This window comes from Plectropomus leopardus, chromosome 9, assembly GCF_026936395.1.
Source record: "Plectropomus leopardus strain MGB_pleo_1.0 chromosome 9, ASM2693639v1, whole genome shotgun sequence".
Classification (NCBI taxonomy): Eukaryota; Metazoa; Chordata; class Actinopteri; order Perciformes; family Serranidae; genus Plectropomus; species Plectropomus leopardus.
This window is the reverse complement of record NC_142184.1, coordinates 28437257-28464230: the sequence shown is the minus strand read 5'-3', so window position 1 is coordinate 28464230 and position 26974 is coordinate 28437257. Positions and strand designations below refer to the sequence as shown.

At 38.1% G+C, this 26974-nt stretch overlaps 1 protein-coding gene across 2 annotated transcripts in view; it reads right to left on the bottom strand.

Moving 5' to 3' along the window:
- The window catches only part of cfap74 (cilia and flagella associated protein 74), a 69765-nt gene that overhangs the window by 42200 nt on the left and 591 nt on the right, over positions 1–26974 (bottom strand). Inside the window, exons 2-16 of one of the 2 annotated variants that reach the window (XM_042492576.2) lie at positions 26866–26963; positions 26639–26720; positions 26137–26301; positions 25161–25259; positions 24961–25065; positions 21853–22026; positions 21392–21502; positions 19071–19173; positions 17053–17210; positions 16689–16902; positions 16439–16594; positions 12364–12519; positions 12045–12163; positions 762–828; positions 93–182 (exon numbers count right to left, since the gene is read on the bottom strand). In XM_042492576.2, the coding sequence (XP_042348510.2) occupies positions 93–182; positions 762–828; positions 12045–12163; positions 12364–12519; positions 16439–16594; positions 16689–16902; positions 17053–17210; positions 19071–19173; positions 21392–21502; positions 21853–22026; positions 24961–25065; positions 25161–25259; positions 26137–26301; positions 26639–26720; positions 26866–26959 (1893 nt within the window). In that variant the 5' untranslated portion in view covers positions 26960–26963. The remainder of the gene's footprint in view (positions 1–92; positions 183–761; positions 829–12044; positions 12164–12363; positions 12520–16438; positions 16595–16688; positions 16903–17052; positions 17211–19070; positions 19174–21391; positions 21503–21852; positions 22027–24960; positions 25066–25160; positions 25260–26136; positions 26302–26638; positions 26721–26865; positions 26964–26974) is intronic. The other variant, XM_088082431.1, reaches the window with a different exon arrangement.

Genomic DNA, 26974 nt, shown 5'->3' with positions numbered 1-26974 from the left:
ACATACAGTAATTAGCAGCAGCAGTGAAGAGCATGTTAATCATTTCAAATGCAAGCTACTTTCCTCTAGGTTGGCTACAGCATGCTACTCACATAACATTTCTTTATGGAGCATCTGACCGGCACAGAGAAGGGACCCACTGCTGATGCAAACTGGACCTCTCCCTCCAGGTCCTCGTTGATCTGAGGGGATCAAAAAACAGGACTGTTCTGTTGCTCCATAACAGCATTGACTACTAAACTTTGAATTCAGAATCAAGCATTGACATTAGATCAAACTCAGGTCTTTCACAATAAATACTTTTGTTGGACGATATCTTGTGATAAACAATATTATAGTTACTTCCAGACCATTTAATGCCACTGACACAATGATAATACAATTGCATAATATCGCAAGTACACCCTTTCAAAGAGCAAAGAAGTTTTAACTCTTAATAATATTCAGACATTGGAATGTGAAAAAATCTATAATTATATCACATATATATATATATATATATATATATATATATATATATATATAGACAACAGAGTCAACGCAATAAAAAATGTGCAGCTGACTTCACTGTATTAAAAATCTAAGAATAAAATAAAAGGTGCAATATATGATGGTCTGGCGACCAGTCCATGGTGTACCCAGCCTCTTTGCATAGTGTCAGCTGGAATCAGCTCCAGAAAAATTCAGATTCAACACATCAGTTTATTAACTGCCTCATGCATTGTAGATGTATGTATAAAAGGAAGTGTGATGTTACAAACCTTAGGGTAAAAAACAGCCTGCATGTCACAGGACATCCCAGCAGCTAAAGAACCAGGAGGCTCAAAGCTGAAAACAGAAATCACAATGAGCTATGATTAAAAAAGTCTGCACTTTAAATGCAACACATTAACACACAGAGAAAAAAGAATGCTGTTCCAATGGCTATTAAACTTGATATAATGCAGTTAAGACAAGACAGTTAAGACAACTTTTTCAATATCGTGTTTAAAATGATACAGTCTCTTTTAATAATATATATTTAGAAATATAGGGAGTCTAATGATAAAAAAAAAAAAACCCAACACATCTTAAATCATATTAACCCTTTGATTTTCACTTAACAAGACATGGCCAGAAATGAGCAAGAAATAGTTATGAGAAAATTAGCTTAAAGTAAGCAAACAAATTACAATTTTAAAATTTAAAAAACATATGAATACATTTTGTAACATGATTTTTGATATATAATCATAACTATTATAAATATAGTGCTTTGGACTTTTTTTTTTCATTTTTTCATCTTCAGTTTTTTGATAATTTTCTAATAATACTACCCCCTTGGTAAAAACAAATTTTCAAGTCATTTTCTTTTCACCTTTTACTTATTTCTCACAATTTGTAGGACATTTCTTGCCAAGTTGATCATTGCCCTTTTTTTTCTCCATGTTTTGCAAAGAAATCAAACCAATTTGCTCAGGTGTCAAAGGATTAAATAGCTTGAGGAAGGCGTCTGAACGCAGCACAAATAAACTGATGTCGATTCAGGTTTCAAAGGTTAAGCATAAAACTGCACAGAAGAAACAATGGGAAGGAAAATCATTTGGTCCTCAACCTGTGGTTGTTATAGCATTCTATCTAGCAACAAATCCACTCTGGATGTATTCAGTGACTTATTCTGTACGAGAATTGTGTGCTAATTTTTAATTAGAAAAAAGAAAACAATAATCCTATGTTGTATGTATAGAGCTTTCACTTCTTTTTGCTTTGGTATTGACAGAAGTGAGCAGCATTGTTTTTTGATACTAGTACTGTGTCAAAGTTTAAATCTGTCATCGTGACAACCCCAGCTCGGAATAAAATATTTGATAGACAAATTTCTGATGAGTAACACAGTCTCAAACCAGTGTTTGTTTGCGCCGCTACATCAAGTGTGAGACGCTGCATGACCTCACACATACGTGTAGAGCAATAACACAATGCAAGATCCAAAGGAACCACTTTGGTTTTAAAGCACCAGTGCAGCGGAAAACACAATACATGCAACAGAGGATCAGCAGCTTCCGATGAACTGCTGAAATATGATGAATCTCCTGACACTGAGGTAGATAAGCAGGAGACAGAGCTAAAGCCAAAAGTCAACCTGATGCTAACTTTGCACATTGTAGAAAACTAAGAAAAGAAAAGGCCATTGTTTCATAAGAAAACACTGCAGCGTGGACCAGAATGGCCAGAAGTTATTTCATTATTATCTGTCACTGTAAACCAGAGCAGCAACCAAAAGGTTATTTCCAGACAGGGAAAGAAACATGAGGACTGCGAGCTATTTCAAAGCAACATGTGTATCTCAAAGCACATGTTTATACCAACCCTAACGCTGCCCTGAGGAGCTCCACAACTTGCCGCCCTTCCAGAGACACAAGAAGAGAGCCGATCGATATGAATGCAGCAGGCAGCGAGCCAGAGAAGCAGGGAGGATTGTCGAAATTGAATAGATAAACAAAAAGTTGGAAACATGCATCTATGAGCATAATTGGAAATGAGCTACAGTTCCAGAATATGATGGCTACTAAACAACCTTGCAATTTAGGATTGGTAATGTTGGAAAAAATTTGATCTGAGTGGAATCATGCAGGATTGAGTTTGCATAGATTATGAGATATCTTTTGTGCCAAGTTGACATTTTGGCCTGCAGCTGGTGCAAGACAAAAGCTAAACATCCAAAATGGAAATAGTGCATACTCGTTTTTCGGTCAAGTTTTCAAACTCCAGGAAGAAGGAAAATTAATTCTACATTTTTGCATTTTTTAACATGCATTGTCAAGGATATACAGGTAGAAAATAAATATCAGGCAGCATGCAGCATACACTAATTTAAATCAAACTATTTTTTTTCTATGAAAAACTAAACCAGCCTCCTCTGAAACATGTTTGAATAGCAGTGGACCTCTTCCACTCTAACTCAAAAGTTGCTTTATAGGGATGCACTGATTGTGAAATTCTGGGGCAATACTAACAGTGAATAATCTTGTCCTTTACACAATGCCCATGTTTTCTTGTCCAATTTTCTTTCTTGTTGTAATTTCCCTGTGCCAGGCACACAAATAAACCTTGATTATAAATAAATAAATAATTAAACTGTTTTAAAGTCATTCAGTACCTCATTGCACTAACTTTGGAAGACCATAACTTCAAACACATTTATGACACACCCAAAAATAACTGCTTCAAAGGCCTTTTTTTTATGAAAACTTAAAAGAATTTCCCCTTCAAACAACTGAATTTATTGAAGTTTCTCACCAAAAACTAAAATTTCCAAGTTTTCATTTAACCGCACCATAAGATAGTTACAATTTACCATCGCCCTGTACTCATTATTAACAACAAGAGCTTGAATGCATCCTTATGTAACATTTGTCAGCAGGTAGTTCCAGCCACATGCTGCTCAGAGCTAACGTTAAGTAGGTCTCCTCCTACAAATGCAGGCCTTCACACACATTCATTTATTTGTGGCCGGCCACCTAGTTACGGAACTTCTGATTGTCCCGAGGACTATGGGATGCCGTTAGACTGGAGCCCTGACTTTTAGCCCACATGCACAAAACTGAGGTGGCAGAAACAGAAAAACAGAAAAATTAAAAAATACCAAAGCTCACAATTTTACACACTTGAAAATAGAAACATAATCAGCAATCTGTGCATATTATCAACACTGCTGGACAGTTTTTGGTTTGAGCCAGTTATTTGAAGTTGCTGGTCCAGCTGTCAGGATGGCCATCCAGCTCACCACTGTGACCTGGAAGTGTATGAAAGCATTTCTCCTGTTGACTAAGTCTGCTGGTAATTATAAATGTCACTTTGCACATTTTATCAACTTTTTTTTTTTGGCTAATTTCCTTTCTTGCTTGTACCATTCTTCTTTCTGAGCATCAAGACAGGTGGTATGAAAAGACAACGAAGAAAAAAAATAGAACAGTTCACTTGGGATTAAATGCTGAGTGAAGCAGTGTTCGAAAAAGCCTGCTAGAGCCCTATATAAAGTACTTCAAACGAGGCCATACTGTACAATATATCTACTGCAGTTGACTGAAGTGATGAAGCTGAGACTGTGGCTGTACAGTATTACTGACTGTGCTGTGTGCTCTATTTTACATTCTGGCCCATTGGCTTCTCCTACAGTAAATCAATAAGCACTCTCAGTTCATTATTCAGTTCAACAGAGCCAAAACACCCTCACACACTCACATAACCTGTGTGAGAGCGATCTACAGTGAAGCATGTTCCTGAATATTCTTTGAATAATTTGGCTGTCATATTTCACAGAAGTGAGATCTTTCTCTCTTTATATATGGTGCTTACAACATAATGAATATTTCTGCACCGTAGTTTTAGGAATTATATGAAAGCCATGAAGTACTGACAATGACCAATGTTTAAAGGGCAACTTTCTTTTTAGGTTAATTACCAAAGTACTTGAGATTTTTTTTCTGTCTTTCTGGTGGCTTGTTTAAGCAGGTGATGAACTAGAAACCAGACTAACAAAACTAGAATCACCACCTAGCGGGTGTATGCCTCAGCAAACCAGTCAAGTTGCACTTAAAGTTTACATTATGTCTCAGTGAGGTTGACCCTTGACCTTTTGGATATAAATTTGTGATCACTTCATTATATCCTTTTAGACACTTGAGTGATATTTTGGCATAATTACAGTATGAATTTATGAGCTATGGCCAAAAAGGTGTTTTGTGAGGTCAAGGTGACCTTGACTTTTGGGCCACCGAATTCTAATCAGTTTACTCTTGAGTCCAAGTGGACGTTAGTGCCAAAAACATAATGCCTCTTACTATGGCTATCGCCTGCAAAAAGATATATAATCAGAAGTCTGAGGTGTAAAGCTTCAACAAATTGATTAGTTGCAATTTAGTTAGGTTAGTTGTAACTGACAACTAATTTTATAATACATTTTTTTTTTAAAGAAAAAAGTCAAAGTTCTCTGATTCCAGCTTTTTTGAATATGAATGTTTTCTGGTTTTCTTTCACTCCTTTATGACAGTAAAAAAAAGACATTTGAGGATGCCATCTTCTGCTCCGGGAAACTGATCAAGGAAACTAATCCAGAAAATTATCGACAGATTATTTGAGAATGAAAATGATTGTTACTTGCAGCCTCATCGAGGTGCACATTGTTTTAAATCAGAGAAAAGCATGGGCCTATTACAGGATACTGCAGTTTTGACTGATGCTCATATTACATTTATCTGACTTTTAGAGGGACTACCAGGGCAGATAAATAAAACAAAATGTTTCAGTGGGATACAGCCTTAATATATACAGCTGTCAAGATTGTATCTATTTCACAGTCACAAAATCTTTTTGACAAATCAAAAGACTGATTGAACACTTTACTTTGAAGATGGGTCTCAAAGGATGAAACTTCACTCGAGGTAAAATTAAGTGGGGGTTTGCCTTGATCTCAGTGGGAGTTTGCATGCAAATGCATACAGGCCTCTAAGTCTGACATCATGCAGTTCTGAATATGGCAAGCAGAGAAAACTCTCCTGCCACTCATTTCTACAGATTTAACTCCTGCTGTGGGATCAAAACAGTCATTATGCTTAGAGTTCTGTCAGTGCTTGCTCTTGAGATTTGATCTGTGCTTACAAATATCTCTCTGCAGGCTCACGATTCTTAAAAGTCCAACTGAAATCACAAAAGATATACCAGATTTAGTCAAAATCATATCAACAGTCATTTTGAAATGTATTGTTAATATTTCTACTATGACTGAAACAAAGTAAAAATGTGTTTATACACACTTTAGGAATGCTCCTCTATTCTTCAAGTCTCAGAGTGGATGGGACAGCAATTGTGTTTGTTATTATGTTGAAACTCTGTGTTGATGCTATTCTTGGCCAGGTATCCCTTGTATATGAGATCTCAATGAGAACCTGGTAAAATAAAGGCTCAATAAATAATCAAAATGGTTTTAAACACTGTTTACACTGGTAACTGCGGCTTTCAACTTAAGAACAGACAGCATTTTGTTACAGTGGTGGCACTGAAGACTGAGAACGACGCCATTTTTAGTATCACAGCTGACTGATCTGTGCACGGTTGTTAAGATGTTCATTGTGGTACAGATGACGAGCTAATTAGCTATCAGAGCTGCCAACTTGTGTTAGAAATGGAGTGTTTGCTTGGTAGCTTATTCAGCAACCCAAGATGCAACACAAGACAAGACAAGACTCCATATCTATATATTTAAAATTAGCTTGGAGCTAATGTAGGTTTCATTCAAAGTCTATACTCTTTGTTAGTCGTATAGCTCTGGGATGGCAATTTCAACCTGCCAGCCGGTCAGACTTTAATGTTCTCCACAGCCTGATATGTAATTAGCCTGGAGATTTTCTGACTTTTCATATATCACCATCACCAGGTCAAAAATTGTATATGTCCAATAATTACTAGCTAAAGCAGCAGGGTTGGTATTGTTTTCACTCTAAAATACCTACATAACATATGACATTCCCATGAGCCTTAGCGGTGTTAAGTGTTTAGTGCTAATTAGCAACTCATAGCATGCTAACATGCCACTTTGGCCTTGTAATTTTGAGCATATTAGCATGGTGAAGATTTATGCAAAAGTACTAACTACCAGCCTAAATATAGCCTCACAGAGCTGCTAATGTGGCCGTAAACTCTTAGTCTTGTTATGTTGTGACTGAAGCTGGAATTATATTTAAGCACATAAAAAGGCATACATGCACAGGGGAAACTTGGATATGCTGTTGCAGCTGTTTTTTTTTATAATTGCGTGTAGTATGCTTTTGTTTATGTTAGGAACTTACCTCCTGACTTGAGTTGAAAACACAACGTGTGATATTTGGGAGGTGTTTCTGCAACCTACGATTACCCACAGCACCCTTCTCCATCTAGGTTAACAAAAACATTTATGTGCATCTTTGGAGAAGCAGTCTAGCTTTAGGTTTGGCTGTTAGGTAGTGTCTCTGTTTGCCAATTACAGTATGACTGCAGTTAAGGCTTCACCATACAATTTAGAAAACCACAAAATATATAAAACCATGAAATAAAAAATATAATATAAAATATAAATTTCTTCCTTTTTTTGAAGAAAAAGAGCCCAGGACATATCATTTATCCAATCTGTGTGTCAGAGGTGTTCTTGGGTCATCTTTGTTCCTAAACAAGCCACAGCACAGTAAAGTTAGAGTACTTTTATGTAGAAGTCTTTAACTGCAGCAGACAAAAAAAAAGGTTCCTTTTGAATTCGTATGCTCCCTAAACAGTTTTGTCATTAATGATTATTCACAGACTGAAGGCAAAACTAAACAATGTATCTCATCCCGATCCTGCATAATTTGGAGCAAATGAAACAAACTGTAGGTGTGATCGCACCCTCGGATTTTGTGGAGTACCACCATTTCTACTACAGTCTCAGGCTTCATCTCACAGCTCAGCCCAGGAGCATGCAGACCACAGAGGGGTGTCTTCCTCTCAGCCAGTCATTTGCAATACATGCGAGGAAGTGACGCTAATTACATAAACAGAGCTATTGTACAATGGCTTTTCAGCCAAATCTGGCAAGGCTGCTGTTGTGGGTTTTTTTTGTCCCAGTAGTGAAAAAATAGATCAAACGCACAATGCATGTACGCTGGGCGAGGGGGTGTAGGGGAATGGAAAGCCATTTTTAGAAATTCAGGGGGCGTACAGGGAACCATGGGCTGGTGTGAAAAAGCCCGGTGTGTTCCTGGTTCACGTTTCTCTCTACTCCTGCTGTGCTAGTGTTTTTAACTGGGTGAGCCATGAAGGCTCTACAGTTGTCACGACTAATCTTAATATTGTAGGTTTTTGATGTGTGAATAACTGCCATGTTTTACACACAGAGTAGATGGAGGGTGTGTGATAGGTACGCAGACAGAAACAGGTGAAGTTATCAGCATGTGTAAGCATAATTCCAGTTTTTAAATTAAGGTTCTGTATATTTTCCTACACTATTATGTCTGTTGCAGTTACGGTGGTAATTACAGTTATAGTTTACAGGAGGGTCATATCTTTTTTAATTTATTCTTAGGTATTGTTTGAATGATTGAATTTACTGCTTAATTTCTCACCCAGTGATTTTTAGAAATTGAACAAGCGTGGATCAATGGAGCAATAATGCAATAATGGGTTCATTTTACCCAGTACCCTTGGGTAAAAACTACCCAATACAAGGGGTTGTGTTCATCCAGTAACCCAACAGTGATATAAAAATATCACACTGGGTCAGAACCAGTATTGTGTGTGTGCTATATTGACAAATCTTGAAGAGTGTCTTGTGTTTTTTTTTTTTTTTAGCTGGATGAGTCATCCGTTGGTCACGACTACTTCCAATGTTGTGTGTATAATCAGTGGGGTGTACATAAACACAACACACTTGAACAGTAAACCAAGACTGTACGATGGACCAAATGTATTGGTGAAAATCAGGAGAAATTGACTTTGACATTGTCTTTCTGATTACTGGAAGATAGCAACCACTATTTTCGGGTTTTAGGACTCATTATTGACCTGCTTTCTCATCAGGGTAAGTTGGAGGGGGACTGGAGAGTACAGACTGCAGACCTGGTGCGCAATGCAGCAAATGTGGTAAAGTCAACCTACAGACACATCTGCAAAATGGGTTAGTAATATTTTTTGCAGTTAACTGTTGACATCCCTAGTTTTTACTGCTTGCATAAATTACATCATCCGATGGTGACCTGTCTGAGAGAACGCGTAATGGAACAAGCAGGAAAAACCAAACATATCTTGAAGAACAGCCATGAAGTCCACAAACTGACCTGATAATGTGACTTACTCAGCAAAAACCATCTTAAATTTTTAGTCACCATTAACCCTGACCCAATACTACTACATGCCACGGCTGTGGATCTTCCTAACCCAATTATTTAAGTCACTCAGTGCCTTAAGCATTACCGTATGGTCAGCATTCATTCCAAAATAATCGTATAGACTAACACTTAGGTGGAAACACAGAAAAAAAACAAGTGTAAAATAGCAAAAATAACACCAGTTTATGATACTAACTTTTCCATTAAAAGTCAAGACAAAGCATGTAAAATCAGTGATTACTGTACTGAAGCTGTATTACAACAATATAACTCAAAACAAAACTGTAATCTTCTGTACTGCTGCTGAGCAGCACTCCAGTCGGAGGTGAGGAAGAAATCCTGCATCATATCTTTGACTTTCTTTGTCTTTGTAATTTCTGTTTTTATTACTTTTCACTTGCCTGGCGTCATTTTTTCCCCCCACATTATAAATCACTGTGAAGACTGCCTACCAGCTGGTGAGTTCAGATTCTGCCTGTAACGAATTATCTGAGCAGGCGAATGACTAAAATGTCAGGGTTTTGGGACATGGCCATCCAACAGCATGATGGTTGTTCAGGGCTAGAAACTGGTCATACCAGACCATGTGAGGCTGTATCGGCAAACCCCTGATTGAACTCTACTGAGCTACGGTGTTTTTTTATGCTTATGAATAGATTTTTTTTGGTATTATCTTTTCTAAGATACTCTGTTAATGCCTCATCCTTTAATTTATGTTCGTGAAGAATTTGTAGAATGATAAACAGGTACAGCAGAAAACCAAACTGTCATAACGAAGGACTGATTATTATTTTTTGTATCTAGTAATGAATCACTTATTCATGTAGCAAACTAACCATGGGCAGCGCCTGTTGTCAATATGTTTATTACCATAATTTGATTAATATGCCTTTGAATTCCGTTGCAGACCAAAATATGCATACCCTTAAATATCTATAATCATGAAAAATTTGAAAAAAGGTTGCCTGTACTGATATGTTTTAGCAACATGAAAGAGAGACAAGGAGTTGAGTGGGTATAATGTACACTATAAGGTATGTGTGCATTCACCCATTTTTTCAGAAAGTGCACATTTGCTACATGTGAGTTAGGATCAGACGACTAGAAGGTGATACATTCAGACAAGTGGTTCAGCACAAAGCCTCAAGAGACGCACCAGTAGTTTCCGGCTGACCCGGCTGTAGCCTGGGAGACTCTTCACTCAGTCAGGCAGAAAGAAGAGAGGCGAAGAAACCACATCAAGTCATGAGGGAGCTGATGGGAAAGTGATACACAGCGAGTGACCTGGAGAACAATGCATCTCTGCTCAGCCTGTGGGCTGCTGGCAGTGCTGAGAGAGAGGAGATAGCAGAAACGTAGACTGACTCACTGAGCTGAGTCTCATAAGAGGAGCTGCGATCGTGGTGATCCAAGCTGGTGTCCGTATGTGGGAGGACAGGCTTTGCTTTCACGTCCACTCCGTCGTCTTTTAAAATGACAAGAAGTGGTTGTGTTGAAATCCTAAGTGGTGATACATTAGCAGATGTTTCTGTGTGATAACTGACACTGTCCAACATGAAGTGAGTTCATAGTGAGTGTTTACATGTGTTGTTGTAAACACCTCTAGCTCGAATATCAGAATTCTGTCTTTGGATCTAACTTAAAAAAATACATTGATATTAAAAAATTGTAATTATCTAAGCAATGCCACTAAGCAGCAACTATTCTTAATTGTGTATCTTCATTTGGGTGTTTGTTTTATCTCTGTAAGATGAATATTTCAACATATTTCCTCAGATGGGATTCACTTGAGGTTCTGGTGGGCTGCTTGATGCTTTGCTATGTGTGCCTCCACAGAGATTGATTTGTCCCACAGTGATACATCGAGCCAAACTGGAGTCGTGGCTTCTTTCTAAGTCTGGTCTGTAAATGTGGAAGATATAGAATCTACCACAATGTGGCATTTGGAATGATAGGGTACTCTGTAAGGATGTTAACTTTAAAAGGACAGTTCGACATTTTGAGCAATAGACCTTTTTTGTGTTTTTGACCCAAAGTCAAAAAAATAAACATGAATTTAATTCATGTGCCTCCAGAGGAGAGTTAGGTCCAAATCATGTGTTGCCTAGTTTGGCACAAAGACTGAACACAAAGGGAAACAGTGTAACTCCATCCAAATTTTAACAGATTTGGATTCCGAAGAAGACGACATAATACAATTTTCATCATGTCCTGATGAACTTTCTTAGGTAGCAAGAAAAGAATTGGAAGCCCCTTTATTCTTATAGCCTGTTAAAGGGGAACTCCACCTTTTTGCATGTAAAAATAAAGTTTGAAACACAGGTGAAAAATAAACAGCTGCAACAGCATATCCAAGCTACCTCTGCATATGCATGCCTCTTTAAGTGTTCAAATAAAATTTGAGCTTCAGTCACAACACAACAAGACTAAGTGTTTACACACACAAATTTGACCTTCAGCCTTATTGGGCAAAAACTGCGGCCGCCAAAAGGTAGGGACATTTTTGTAGAATGTCCAACCAGCTGACAAAGCTGCCTATAGAGCTGTTGATTCAAGCTAAAAATCTGGTAGTGTGGAGTTCGAAATTATTTATCAGTCCAATCCTCATCTCTGCTTGAGGCTACACCAAAATCTCTGACTGAAGTGTAGGTGATCAGGTTGTATTGTGAATAATATAAACAAAGGAAGAAAAAAGCAAGGATGAAATTTCTGATGTTGTGAGTCCAACAGTGTCATGGAAACACAATGCTAAACTGGTGGAATAGTCCTTTTACATTTTGGCCAATTAAAAAAGTTGTATATTAGCTGGAGATTTATGACGTAGTGTGAAAAATCTCTGTCAAAAATCTGTATTAAAGTATATGTATTACTCTGCAGAATTAAGCATTTTGCTATTATACACACCTACTGAGAGGTTTCAATCACATCTTACTCTCTTCACCAACAGATGGAGTTTGTTCAGTTGTGACTAATTTTGTGTTCATCTTAATTATTTGTTTCTAAGGTCAAGAAAGAACTTTAATACTCAGTATTACACAGTATTTCAATGCCACTAAGATATGCTGATATGAAATGTTTGTCTTTTTTGGCTCACTTTTCATCCCAAGTGCATGACACCCACCGACCACTACCATTATGTGTTTACACACTCTGAAAATGTAAAAATCTTACTTAATAGAGATGAATTCCTTCAGATGGGCTGAGACTTCAAGAAGCTTGCAGTGGTTGGTGATGTTGCTGATGTTAGTCAGGCGGATTTTCTTCTTATACATTTTCCCTACTTCAAAATCCTAAAACAGAACATTCACCGTAATGTCAACCTCTTCATCATGTAAATCCATCAACAAAATATCAAAAATTAACTGTTGACTTACTCCGTTTTAAATTGCAAAAAGTACACATCACACGCAAGGTGATTAAGATGCGTTCTGCTTAAAGACATATTCAGTCTTTTCAGGACATGTATTCTACAGAAGGAGTAGTGTGATACCTTGAAGAGGATGATCTTTGGTTTACTGATGAATGGAGGCCCTTCCAGCTCTTTGCCATGAGCCTTTTTAGGAGGAATGTTGAGCTCTCCACTGTCTTCAGGTTCTTCGTGCTTTACTTCTGTTGACACCAATATGGTTTTCTCACTCAGGAGCTTCTATAACAACACAGGGAAGCAACAGCTGGTGAAGTCATCATAAATAATCACTATAATAAAATCCTTATTATCACACAGTCAGACAACAAAATCAAAATTCACTGCTATAATAATGCCTCTTTATATAGAACACAGGTGAAAGACAGGCAGAAGCGGGAAATGTATTTGGAGAGTGTGCCTGGTGACAAACATCATAAAAGTTTTCAATTTTTATTTTTTTTGGGGGGGGTATTTTTTCTTCAATTTTCTCCTGTGAATGTGTTAGACTGTACATAAAATTCTCCTTCAGACTGAATGGCAGTGTACAATATTTATGAATCACATGTCATTAAGTGCAATAAAGATGAAATATAATTTAATATAGGATTATAAAATCCTATTATGAGATTAAAACAATGCCTATAGACTTAGTCTGCTGCAATACAAAATGAGAGACATTTGTACAGATTCATCTGTGCATGAACATGCAGCTTCATCTTTAGCTAAAGTAAATTTAACATTTCACTTTTAAAATGTAAATTCTTAAATGTTGAATGTTGTCCAAATGAAAAGCAGGTCGCACAAGAGCTCTGCCTAAATATTATACATTTTTAAAATTGGCAATGTTGTGATTTAAATCAGAAAATTGCATCTTATTAGCATTCACTACCGGCTGCTGGTACTTAACATTTTCGATACCGGGTGCTAGTAACATATTTTAAACTGCGCCACAAAAAGCACTGAGGGTCGACACCAAGTTGGAACAAGATGATAAACATTATATGGGATGCTGTATTTTCCTGATGCTGTCTATGCTGGAAAACCTGTATTTACACTCCGGTGTCAGGGTCTTCCATATCTAAGCGCCTCTCAACCATCATGACTTTAACAGAGCATAGCAGAACTTTTTGTATTGTAAGAAAATAAAAGCCTATAAACACAAACAAACATGTCTTAACAGGAAAATATGATCCCAAATTTGGAAAAAAAATTAACAAGAACAGAGACCAATATCACATGTTTTCCTGACATTAACATGTGGCCATGTTTACCATGAGCAGCCTTCATCATGTTATTAGATACAAAATGAAGAGGAGCATTCGTCCTCCTCAAAGCTACTTAAAGAAAGAGGTAAACAGTGTATCAAGACAGTTAAAAGAGTTAAACATATCTACGTGTGACAGTGTTTAGAAGAGCCCTGTTTTATTTTTTCGGCTTTGGTCATTTTGTCACTGCTCCTTTCATTCTGTATTGTAAAGCACTCGAAGTGAAAAGGCATTTTAGCATCATTCTCCCTCTCATGAATCATCTTATTAGCTTTGTTACATTGCTGTGCTCATCTTTTGTACTAGTCATTGCTGCGTTGAGAAGTAGCCTTAGATGAGGGGATGAGTCTGATCTGTATGTTAGGAGGAGAGATCGCTTCCACTCGACTTGTCGCTTGGCTCAGAGCTGGGAGCTGCAGCACCGCGCTCGCTCCGAGGCCTCAAAGGCACCAGTATAATGAGAAGTGACGCCTGTCGCCCCACATTTCAAGTGTGTACAGTGAGGCTGGATGAGACACTTAGCCAATTCACCTCAATGGCAGAGAGCTACAGAAACCCCTGCCTCCATCAACAACTACCACAAAGCAGCCCTTGAGCAAGGCAATTAATCTTAAAATTCAAGAAGTGTGAGGTGTTCGAATAGAACTTTTTAAAGGTGGAGTCTATGATTCTGGTACAAAGACTGTGAATAATCACACTCAAAACCAAAACAAACACATGTGCTCTTTTCATAAGCTCCACCCCAAAAACTCATGGAAATGCATTCCCAAGGCAACGACAGGAACAACAGTTGAGCCAGATGACCAAAAGAGTAACGTTGCACAACCCACAGCTTCTATAAATAATGTTACACAGGTGAACAAATGTAATTTCAAGGGAAAAAAAGTAAGGTCTGCTCTAGCAAGTAAGTTATTTTACATTAAGGTTGCAAAGTAATACTATATCCCATGTTATTTCAGTGTTTCCTGCAAAAGTAATTTCTATTTGGGGTGGTGGACACAGACAGATTTGCAGTTACCAGCTATAGTAACTTGAATTCATCTAAACCCCCGGCACCAGGGGTCTGATTCCAGACCACCCTGCCGCCGCGCCGGCTGGCCAGTTCAGCAGCTTCTGTTGCTGCTAGCAACCAGCACCCTGCATCTGTTGCCTGTAAGAAGTTCTTAACTACACCACAGTTTACAGAAATCGGGCTATAGGTCAACTAGGCCTATATATGTTGGGAAAAACGGAAGAAAATAATACCTGCATAGCCATTTTCTCAGACTGGGTTGTAAAGTCAGTGCTAGTTGCCTAAAGGCACTCAGTGTACTGTATGTTGAAGTGTTAGTATAAGGACACAGATATCAGTGTGATTCTTCTAATGTAACAAGTAAAACAAGCTGACCAATACCTCTGTGAACCTAACCTAAATTTAATACATCTTCATAAATGAAGGGGAATTTATTGTGATTGTCATTGTTTCTGTATTGTTATCTTCATCACTGTTATTATCAGCAGTTAAAGTAAAGTTAAAGTAGCAGTAGAGACATCATTATCCTATTAATGCACGATCATTTTGCCTTGGAGGAATTGCAAAAGTAAAAGCAGCCACATGTAGCTGGGTAGATAATGATCTGCAGGCCACAGGTGCTGTTTTCAGTGTTATGGAAAACCACCTGCAGTGTGTATCAACATAGAAACTTGTGGTACACTCAATGCAACTATGAAGGTCCAGCTGCTGAAAACACGCACAGATGCCCACGAAATAATGAACTACACATAATGTTGTGCCTTCTTCAAGAATTGTAGGATAATATAATCTGGAACAGTAATTAATGAATCAATAAAATAACTTCAATAATGATTTTTGTTTGCTTTGTTTTAGTAATTATTTGTTAAGTCAATGATAGAAAATAGTGAAAAATATAATTACAAAGATACCAAGGTGACATCTTCAAATGTCTTGTTTAGTCTGAAAGTCCAGACCCACAGATATTAGTTTCGCTAATATATAAATGAATAAAAGATAGCAAAAGATAAATCTGAGTAGCTGGAACAAAGGGACAGTTCACCCTAATATCTGAAATAAATATTTTCTCTTACCTGTAGTCTCATTTGTCAGTCTAGATTTTTTTGATCTAAATTACCCAGTGTTGGATATATTGGCTGTAGAGATGTCTACCTTCTCTCTTATATAATGGAACTTGATTGCATTCAGCTTGTGACATACAAAGAGCCATAAAGGTATTTTTAACATTAAGCAATGTCTCCTTCTAGAAATCATGACTCAGTTACACAAGATAATCCACAGATCTTGTTGTAAGCAGTTTCATGTGGGAACTCCAAACTACACCTGTCAACTGCATCGGGAAGTGTGCATCGACTCATGGACGAGAGGATCATGTGACAGCGTGAGATGTAAACATAAACCGCATCCTCCTCAGATGAGCGGTAACATTAGTTAGCTCAGTGGTGCTAGGTGTGGTGCATCGTTTCTTCTGTGGAGTGACACGTTTGGCGGGTGTAGCTCGGTAGAAAGAAAACAGCTCTTACATGAAACTCCTCACAAAAGCTCTGTGGATTATCCTGAGAAACCGGGTCACGATTTCTCGAAAGAGACATTTCTGTGTATTTTTTGACGCTTTTTGAACACCATAAGCTGATGGGATCTAGTTGATTTCTTAGCAGTACACAATTATTTAAAATCAGTTAAATATTGCCTTTCAGTGGAATTTTTCATACAGTGTGCTTCAGCTTGCTGGTGAGGAATTCTCCTGTTGAAAAACAAACAAAAAGCACATCTATGGCCAAATAGCGTGGCCTCTGTGAGTGAGACATGATTTATGAGTGTTTAAATTTAGCAGCTTGCAGGGATTTGCTTTTGGGTAGCAGTGGCTGTTGTTGTAGTGCACCTTGTAGTTTTGGTCCCACAGCCCAGAGAACTCAGGCTCAGCCAGGCTGTCAGCGAGGCTCTGTTGGTCCACTTCCTGCTGCACAGTTTCCTCCGTTTCTTCAACATCAGAGGAAGATGACGATGAGCTACTGACGTCACTGAATTGTCTTAACTGCTGGACAAATGCACACAGATATTGGGTCATAATTATTCAAAATGCTCTTGATTTCTTCACAGTCATTTCACAACTGATGTGATGACCCGCTCACGATTGTGGCTCTCTCCTCGGTGGCTGATGGGGGGCTGGGATCCAGGTGGTACAGGAGCTTCTCTCTTGCCCTCCCCAGAGATGGGAACTTGTCAGTGGTTGAGGGTTTAGGCAGCATCGCCTGCTGCTTCTTTCTGCTCTTTACCAGCTGTTCCTCCTGAAGGATTTTTGCCACAATCTCCCCTCTCTTTGACTTCTGCCTCTCCTCCAATTCCCTGTGAAAGGCAAATCAACAGCACTGTATTATACTGAAATGCGGTCATGTATTCCTCAGCACACAGCGAGAGAAAACACCCACACACTGCTGCATGGAGTGGGAGTGGAGGACATGCATGTGGGAGAGGAGAGGAGAGGAGAGGACGTACTCTTGTTTTCGTTTTATCTCCTCTAGTTGTTTCTGTTGGTACATATGCTTGATACTGTTGATTCCTTGGGCCTGCAGGGATTCTCTTAGGCGTCTCTGTTGCTGCTCTTCCTTCTGGGCGTTTGCTTTGGCTCTGCTTTGATGGACCCTTAAGCTCTCCTAGAGAAATAATGTCAGATTAATTAAGCTATATTTTGCCACATCACATTTCAGACTAATGAAGAGCTGATCATTACAACTAGGAGAATATCTCTGTTATTTTATCCTGAAATATGAAATGTACCTGTTGAACTGGAAACTACAGCACTAAGCATGATGATGATAGCATTGCAAGATTAAGATGATGAGCTTATAAGTACTGTCGACTATAGCGTACAAAGTCTGGAGCAGAATTCCCTGCATTCGGGGATCGATGAGGGAGTGTAGTAATGTAAATGTGGTTTCAGCTTCACATCTCACTTAGCTAGGAGGAGAATGTGGTCAGAGTGGATGGAATTAATAAATCCAAGTTTTAATGGCAAAAAAATGCATAATTTCCATTGGCTTCCTAATGTAGCTGGCCAAATGTTACAGCCTTTTTTAAATGCAAATTTGCATTTCTGTACAATACAGTCATTTACAGTGTAAGATCACAGAAATTATTTCACAACTAATACTACGCCCAACTTTCTTATGCATGTGACACTGCCATATCTTCAGTTAAACACACTGGTAGTCATACTTTTAAAACTACGCCAGCCAGTCAGAGTTATGGGGAGAAAAAAATATTCTTTGTGCACAAGTTTGAAAATCATGCCTTCAAATATACTTGGTAACCCTGGTCAGTTAACCCTTTAATATTTAAGCAAAGTGGGTAGATTGCTTTCAAAAACATAGGAAGAAAGAAATGAGCGATGAAAGAATGAAAACTTCACAAGAAATCAGTAAAAAGTACAAGAAAATTACCTGAAAAATAAGTAAAACCAAAAAAAAAGAAAGTAAGAAAGAAAAAATGGGGAAAAAAACAAACATGAAAAGGACATCCTTAAAAATATGACAATTTTAGTAATTACCAAGTTGCAATTTTGTTGAGCATCATGCTAATTTGTGCACACAGATTAAATAATTTAAGAGCACAAATTACTAATTTGTCTGCGTTTTCCCCTCATGGCACATCCCAGGCTCCATAAAATATGACAGCTTGAAGGCAATCAATAAATCCAAACACACGTACAGTTTATGCTTAGGCCGTCCCACAGAAATATCTCTGCCCCTGCAAAGGTCCAGTAAATGGGCCTGTCTCATATTTGCTTCATTCATATCAACGCCTGCATGTAAACTAAGTGACAGAGGCTACATCGGCAGTATCATCCTCTTTCTCACTGGTGGTGGAAGGCCTGGTAGTTTCCTTTACGCTAGCTGCCTTTTGGCTACTAACGGTAGCTCTACAATTAGAATCTAGGAGCAACTTTTCTGGAAGGTGGTCATTATCATTTGGGGTCAAAGCTTTTCCAGCTCCCTGTTTCTTGAGCATTATCCTGAATTATGTATAGTTCCCGGCATAGCAAGGAAATTCACTCCAACACTAGCAAATAGCTTATTTCAGTAAATTCTCAGGTCAAATGTCTATTTTTTCACAACTACTGCATCCTAATAAACACCATGCTGTCAGCAAGACTCTGTATATACTAACAACTTAATACTTGTATACATGACTACTTAATGCTGATATAATTTCTGATTTGTTCCAGCTAAGATTTAAAGGGCTGTTATAAGAGTTAATTGTTAATGCTGCCATTTCAGCACAAAACAAACTAAGCAAAGTTTTTAATGCTTTTTGAGTATATAATGCATCCCTGAACATGGTTTATACTAAGGGGTAGTTCACATATGCACACTGAAATCATCTTGTATGGCACTATAAATATAGTAGCTATATAAAATGTTAATTATACATAAAGCTACAGCTTGTGCTTCTCATTACTGCTATAGCACAGACATAATGCTACAGAATCAGTATGAGAGGGTGCTGTTGCTTACTTGGGTGGCTTCTATGTTAGATTTCAGTGACTTGACAGCCTGTATCCTCTTCTCCAGTAAGTCCCTGTTCTGCTGCTCCTTCTCAGCCTCTTGCTGATGCATCCTGAATGAAATGGGGACAATCACAGTGCTTGTGAAGGCTCAAATACAGCACACAGAGAAACAACAAAACTGCTTGGGATTAAAATCCTCCTAAAGTTGAGCAACACTGAGGTTAAATATCATGACACAGATAAATGCTTTATTCTCTGTAATCATAATCCTCTATGTATTACAGGAATACACCATTCACTTACATTTTTAAGGTGCTAAATACTAATAGAAAACATTTTTCATTTAAGGTTCCAGATACATATACAGGGTTTCCACACTTTTTCAAGGAAAGAATTTATCCATTTTTCCCATGACTTTTTAAGGACCATTCCTAACTTCTTTTTTTTTTCTTGACCAACTTTTCGAGCATTTTTAAAACATATCAGATTCAAACTGTGTTCAAACATACTGTTAGGTATCTGGCATATATGAAAAGAAAGATAAACATACATGATGGTAAGAAAAATGTCACAGATTGACACAAATTAGAGCAACGTTACGTCAACAGCTAGAGAAAATAAATATTCTGTTTTGTTACAATACATGGAAGATTATCTATAGAATATCACTGTAACAATTGTATTATTTCAACAACTTTTCCAAAATGTTCAGTGATTTTTACTAATTCCGTGACTTTTCCAGGCCTGAAAATTGTGATTTGTTACATTCCATGACTTCAGCAGGTTTTCCATGACTATGGGAACCTTGCATACAGGCATTTATATAAAGACATCTACTAACATACACTATTATTACTATAACAACACAGATTTTCACTGAAACTGATGACCTTTTTTGGGAAAACAAGATCTATGAATAATGGCAGGCAGATGACAAAATTAGACTGAGGGGGGACTGAACAAAATAGAGGAGAATAATTACAAGAAATAATTTCACAGTCGTGGCAGTTTAGACTAATAGGGCTTTCCTCTGTTTAAAGGAAAGAGCTCTGGTGCGGCTTACAGCAGCAGAGAGATAATGTTAATCAAAGGTAAAGCCCCGTAATATAAATAGATGACAATTATATTTTGCTTGATGGCCTGTTTTTATGGTATCCGTGAATTAATCCACTCAAAGCAGTGTGGTTACTAAAAAAAGCAGATGCTGCAAGGGGGCTTTTAGTTACCATATTGTGCTTGATTATTTGACTTTCTAACCTCCCTATCCTGTCTATGGCACTCAGCCTCAAGCCCCCTAGTTTCCAACTAAAGATCTATAAATCCTAGAAAACTGATTTATTTGTTACATTTGTAAGCAATTTATTCAAAAAGGAGTAAACTGTGGATTTGTCGCGCACTATTTTAAGCCGCTTAGTACAAATTTTGTGTACATGACTCATTCTAAACTACAGATCTTCATGCTAATGAAGAAACATGTGACTCATTGCAAGTGTGGCTCAATGATGTGTTTTTAATAGTTTTTGAACCACATTGGCCAAAATTTAGAGAATCCTACAGCCACAAAGAAGTATTTGCTGTGTAAAGATATAGCATGTGTGTTGTAATCTGAGCCTCTCAGTTCTTTGCTGTAGTAACCCATCTTGCTGTGCGTGCATATTAGTGTATGAGAGTCCCTGTGTGTGATTCCCACTGGTTACCTCATCTCCCTTCCTCTGCACTGCACTCATATGGCAGGCACTGTTAAAAACGGAACGGCACTGTTGTTAAGTCCCACCCTCCGCTTCCCCCCAGGGTTAACACTGTTAACTCTGTTAGCACTGTTGCCCTTGTCAATTCGTGCTGTTAGCACAGCTAGCAGCTACTTGTCAGCTCAGCCACCCCTATGAGTCAGATCCGCTTTGAATATCACATAGCGTTCCTTTAAGGCTTTGAGGTGAACCTATGGTGACTGAGACAGATTTCCAAAACTCTTATTTCGATTGGCAGCAAGGACACAATGACCTTAGTCTAAGTCACATAAGCTCACTTTCAACATACACCAGAACAAAACCTACATTTCATGTGCAAGGCATTATTTTCAATAGTAAGCATTTTTAGGGGAAATTTCCAAACTAATTGGAATCACTTTTTCCTCTTAGATCTGATATGCTGTTCATTTTCAGCTAGAACTTTTCTCTTTCAAATGTCCTGTCTGGCCTTCTTATAATATATTTTGCTAGTCTAAGCTAATGATCAATAGGATGTGTCAACTCTCCAATGAGTCCTCTGAGATACACCGTATTTTTGTTCCAGTCTAAGCCCCGTTTATTGGCTTAAAAAGCTGATTACCTTTTAATGGTCTCTTTCAAGTACTTGGCAGCTTTCTTGCGGCTCGCCTGGCCGTCTTCAATTTTCTTCTGACACTCAGCCTCCTCTTTCATCCGCATGGCTGCCTGTTTACTATAGGAACAACAACACATATACACATAGCGGTCTTATCATTCAAGGTTCATTTGACTATATACAGGCTTCTTATAAGTAGAATCAATCAAAAATGCAGCAGAACAATTTCACAAGACAAATAATAGCTTCATAGGTATTTTGAATACACAAGTGAGAATGTTGCATTTGATCTCCGTTCACTGCACAGATGAATTATTTATACTCTTTTACCATGCGCATGCAGTTGGTATTTTGCTTAAAACAGATCAAAAAGAGGCACATCTTCGACTCACTTTTTTATATTCTGAGATCAATCATTTTGTATGCACTGTGTCAGTGTGAATGCAAAAGATGGCTGTTTTCCCTACTCCCTGAGATGCTGTATCTTGAGCTGCAGGTTCTGGCTGGCTTTCCTCTCCCGCTGCAGCCGTGTCGCTGCCTTCTGGGCCTTCAGAACCCGGAAGACCCGCTCCTCTTCCTGCACCTCCTGTCGAAGTGTGGAGAACCTGCCAAGGTCCACCTCCACCTCACTCAGCTCCAGTCTGAGGAGCAAAGATGTGGAATGAGATGGATGTAGACAGAAGTCAATGTTAAAAATGCTGACTGAAGGTGTGTATTATCTAGCATTACAGTCACTTGCTGTAGCACAGTTAAGAAGCTAGACCTATATGGGGTTTTGAAGCACAATGCTGATTTAATGTTGCTCTTTAGTTTTAAAGAATTCATAATTAAAAGCAGCAGCAAACATTTAAGCTTTTGAAACCTGGAGCTAGATTACTTTACTTGTGTTGCTTTCAGATCCCTTTTTAAAAGTATTAAAACATTTGAACCCTGAGGAAACTGGTGCAATTTCTTTCAAAGACAGAGGAAAAGGCCAGTGAGCAACTTGGTAATAAATGTTTCACAAACTGCAAGAAATTAGTAGAATTAGAAAATAAATTTTAATAAGTTAGGGAAAGATGTCTAGGGAAAAAAAACTAGGGGAAAACTATATGTATAACTATCAGAATAACATATTTAAAATGAGGTTTTAAGCACTTTTTCCAGGCCATGTTAAATTGTCATTTTTATGCATTTTTATTTTTTGAAAATGAAATTTCATGTATTATTATTATGATTTCTGTTTTTTATTTTTCCTAATTTCTTGCTCATTTTGGGGGTAATTTTGTCTTTCTTTCTTAATAGCTTTCTTCCCATGTTTTTGAAAGGAATCAGGCCAATTTTTCAGATTTCAGAGGGTTAATGGGTGGTAACTGGAAAAGCCTTGAAACAGCATTCAGAGCATGTGAGGATATAAATTTCCTTTCAACAAACTAGCAGTTCCTTGAAACGGAATGAGGCAGGTATTACAAAAAAAGCAAAGCTGCCCTAAACCACACCAGAATGATCTTCATGATATAACAAAGTTTTTCTTGCATATCAAACTCTTGGGATATTAGCATGCCATTGTTGCTTGCTTAGCAGTAAAAGCCTTCCAGCAAAGACGACTGTTAACAGCGTTTATTACTGTGATGCAGCTGCAGAGAATGTCAAGTAACCAGGCTTTCTGACTAGAAAAAGCACTGTGTCAGAACGTACACAAGGTGTGGGCGTGTTTTTTCAGGTACCACTGAGATGCTAAAATACAATCCAGGAAGTCTGGTTTGAGGAGCAGATGTATGGGATTGAAAGTTTATCAGATGCTGAATCGCTGCCTTGAGGTCTGTAGGCAGTGTAAGCCTATTAGACATTAAACAGGAATTTATAACTGTGCACAGTTACCATGGATGAATGTGCACTTCTGATTTGCAAATACAGTGCTGTGTTTCCGGATGACATCACATAGTGTTGCAGCAAAGCTTTGGGCGGGTTCAATTTTTTTCTGCGTGATCATCATCATCATTTTTGTGTACCAGCGTTAAAGGGTAACTTTTTAACCTCAACCCTATTTTTATAACTTTTTGTGTCTGAGTGACCCTAGAAATATGTCCTGTTTTGAGCAAGACTGCTGCAGCCAGCAGACGCAAAACAGGCTGCAATGTAATTGCTACAGGCAGCTGAGCATAGTCAATGTATGTCTACTAAAAGTGCTTGCTTTTGTCACTAACAGGCTTACACAGTTCATCTCAATGCCAGACAACATTATGGAAACCTTTATAGACAGCCCTTTATGTTAGAGTTAGATCCTTTTTGTAAACCAGACACAGCCCTGAAATTGCTGTTGACAAACCCACCAGACTCCATATAAATAAAGAGTCATTTTATCATTGTGAAACAGACTTCAAAGTCAACAGAAGCATAATGAAACTCCAAAAAGCTGTCTTAATTTGTCTTTTCACTGTTAACAATCACCAACTCCAGTTTGTTTAAAATAACCCCTTAATTCACCCAATAAGATGTGAAAATATACTGGCTCTATACACCCTTAAATGACTGTTTATTTGAATAGAGTTTGGTGTGTTTGTTGATGGATATTTCAGGTCTATTTCTGGTTAAACAAAAAGGATCTCACCTTTTGACAAAAAAATCTATCTCTGTAAGGATCCTTTCCATAAGATGTGAGACACTTTGAATAATAATCTGAGCCTGTCAGTGGCAAAAACAAGCACTGAACATAAACTGATGGTGTTTATTTGCCTGCTAGGATTATATATACTGCTAGCTGCCCTGCTCAAGCTCAGTAATGGACCATTTTTAAAAAAAAACTCTTACTCCCATTAGTCAATTAGGCTGGATTACACCAATAAGAATTAACTTTAACTAAGATTAAAATCTGTAGCTAAAACTTTAAAACTATCTTAAAATGAAGAAAGTTTATATTTAAACCTCTCTTTAAATCTCAGTTTAATTTTATTCTGTTGCACTAAAACTTTAAACTCCAATTTAAACTGTGATTCAGGGTTAACTTTAAACCTACAGTTGTGGAGGCTTAACTTTTGAAGTTGCTGCCTTTCTGAGATAGATTGAGCAAAATACTTTCTTCCTCAAAGAAAGTTGAGAGACAGACTTAAGCCGCTTGACTTTTATGATGAGGATTACTTTTTAATTCGGTTGTTGCCCCATTAATTCAGCCAACAAGATTTTCTTAAAGGAGGAAAAATTTGAGCGTCTCTGCTAAGCCACCATGCTTACAAGTTGCAGACTGCATGCTGATTATTTATGCATTTATTTATTTAAGTATTGTTTTAATTTCGACATGACGCTTGTTCCAACCTATTAAACTCAGTTTAAATTATTTTTAAATACATAAACTTGACTCTACTAAACCAAGATTAATTTTTAATGGTGCAACAATTCTCTGCAACTAAACTCTGATAACAGCTAATCTTAGATTAAATTAATACTTGTTGGCGCAACCCAGCCGTAGACACTATACGGAAGTTACAATTAAATGCATTGGTCCCATTGAAACAATTGTGGGGGCTGCCATTTAATGCAGCACTAATGCCTGTCAGAACGACACCACTCTGTTAAACCCTTTTTTCTCTCAGACTCACTCTTGCTGCTTCAGCTCAGTGTTGATGTGGCCCTCAAGCTCCTCCTCGCTCTGCAGCTTTTCACACAGATGCTTATGCTGGGCTCGCAAACGAAACACTGCCACGCTGCAGAGAAAAACAAAGAGTGGAAAACACAAGAGTTTGGCAAAAAACATCAACATTTCATATAGCACAGACACGCTTGTTCATTCTGAACTCACCTGTTGTCTGCTGCTTTCTGTCGCTCGATCTCTTTCTCCAAGTCATCCCTCTGTTCCAGCAAACTGTCAATGTTCTGACGACAGAGTTTAAGCTCTTCTCTGGAAAAGAAATGCGGAATAACAGACAAGTTTAAGTGTTGACATATAGGGAGACGTCCCAGATTTCAAGGCTCCGATGTCCTCAGAGCATCAGGCTAATAGATTTCTTTGAAACCATTGCAATAAAATGAAGGTAATTCTGTCGGCTAACAAGGTAATCCAATGAAGATACTGAAAATCTGAGGGTGGACACACACACCTCAACAGCTTTGAATTGCCCAATGTTCTTTCTTGCAGTCTAATGGTGTGCAACAGAACAATCTGTAACTGGGGGAAAAGACTGTCATAAAAAGAAAATCACGGCACATGGTGTAGTAAAGAAACGGCAGATTGGTTAAAAGCCAGGTGTGCTTAGGCTCCATTAAACTCGTGTTTGATCAGAGCACAGCACAGCTCCACTCTGACCTTTGATGTTTTGTGCTAAAGGAAAATGATAGCCATTTTTGCCGGGGACCGCATCACAGTTCATCGGGTGCTTAATGGCTCGCAGTGCGGACAAATAAGAAGAGGGGAGAAAAGTGGGAAGAGAGGACATTATGGGAAATGTTCTCTCTTCAGCTGAAAATGATTTCCTGCAAATAGCTGAATCAATTGGTACCGAAATGATTGGTTCTGTGTGAAGAGGGCATAAGGGGAAGGACCTGGGCAAAGTGGAATTAAGCTGAGAAAAAGATCTTTCCAGAAAATGAAAAGATATTGAAAAAAATGTTTTTTCTTAGCAATGCAACAATGTTTTGTTGTTAGTTTTACTAAAAAAAATGCAAGGTTTTCCAATTATGTTTCCAGGTTTCAGTAGAATCTAGAAAGGCACAGGGATCTCTAACGAGGCAATGATGCCACTGTTGCTCTAGAGGTGTGCTGAAAGCCAGGTCCAGACCTGGCTTTCAGCACGTCATGCTCCTTCTGTCGGTGTAAGCAGTCCAGCTGGTCCAGGTTTCGTCTCAGCTTGAACATCCGTGCTGTCTCGGCATAACTCCTCTTCTCGCTATTGACGGCCGCAACCGCAAGGTCACCATCACCGTCGCCATCACCATCGTCCTCTCTGCAGGCAGATGGAAAAGTAACATTTAAGAAAGGTTGCATGCTTAGCGCAAAATCTGACTATGCATTATGTACATACATTAAAATGAGACCACTATTATTACGCCTGGGTGTGTTTGTACTGAGGCTTTATGACATAGGACACATAACTGATTCTGGGAAAAAATAGACAAAATTGAGCTTTATTTCTTTCTATTAAAATATAATGAAAATAACACTGAGTCCCAGTGACTTGATTTTTTTAAATAACGAGATGAAGATAGCACGATTAAGGATTGATACATAAAAAAGGAAATTATCTAGATATGATATGATACACACAAAAAAGAAACACTCACTCATACAACTCATCTAACCACTTCAAATCAGGAGAAAGGGCTTGTTCATCATCTTTTAAGATCTCCTGGCCTGGACCATCCCCTGAAATATATAGAATACATACAGCATATTTAGCAAGGAAATAATAGTGCCTTCAAACTATGCTAGAATACCCAGTTAAATGTGTTATTTTGAAATAGACAGCAGAAAGTACTGTATCTTAGTGATTACAAGTAGAGAGACACACCATCATTTTCATCATCAGTGTGGGGGTGGACACCCACTAGTCCACACCTGTCTGACGCCACATCAGAGGGACTTTCCCCGTCTTTGACGTCCATTTCACTTTATTTATG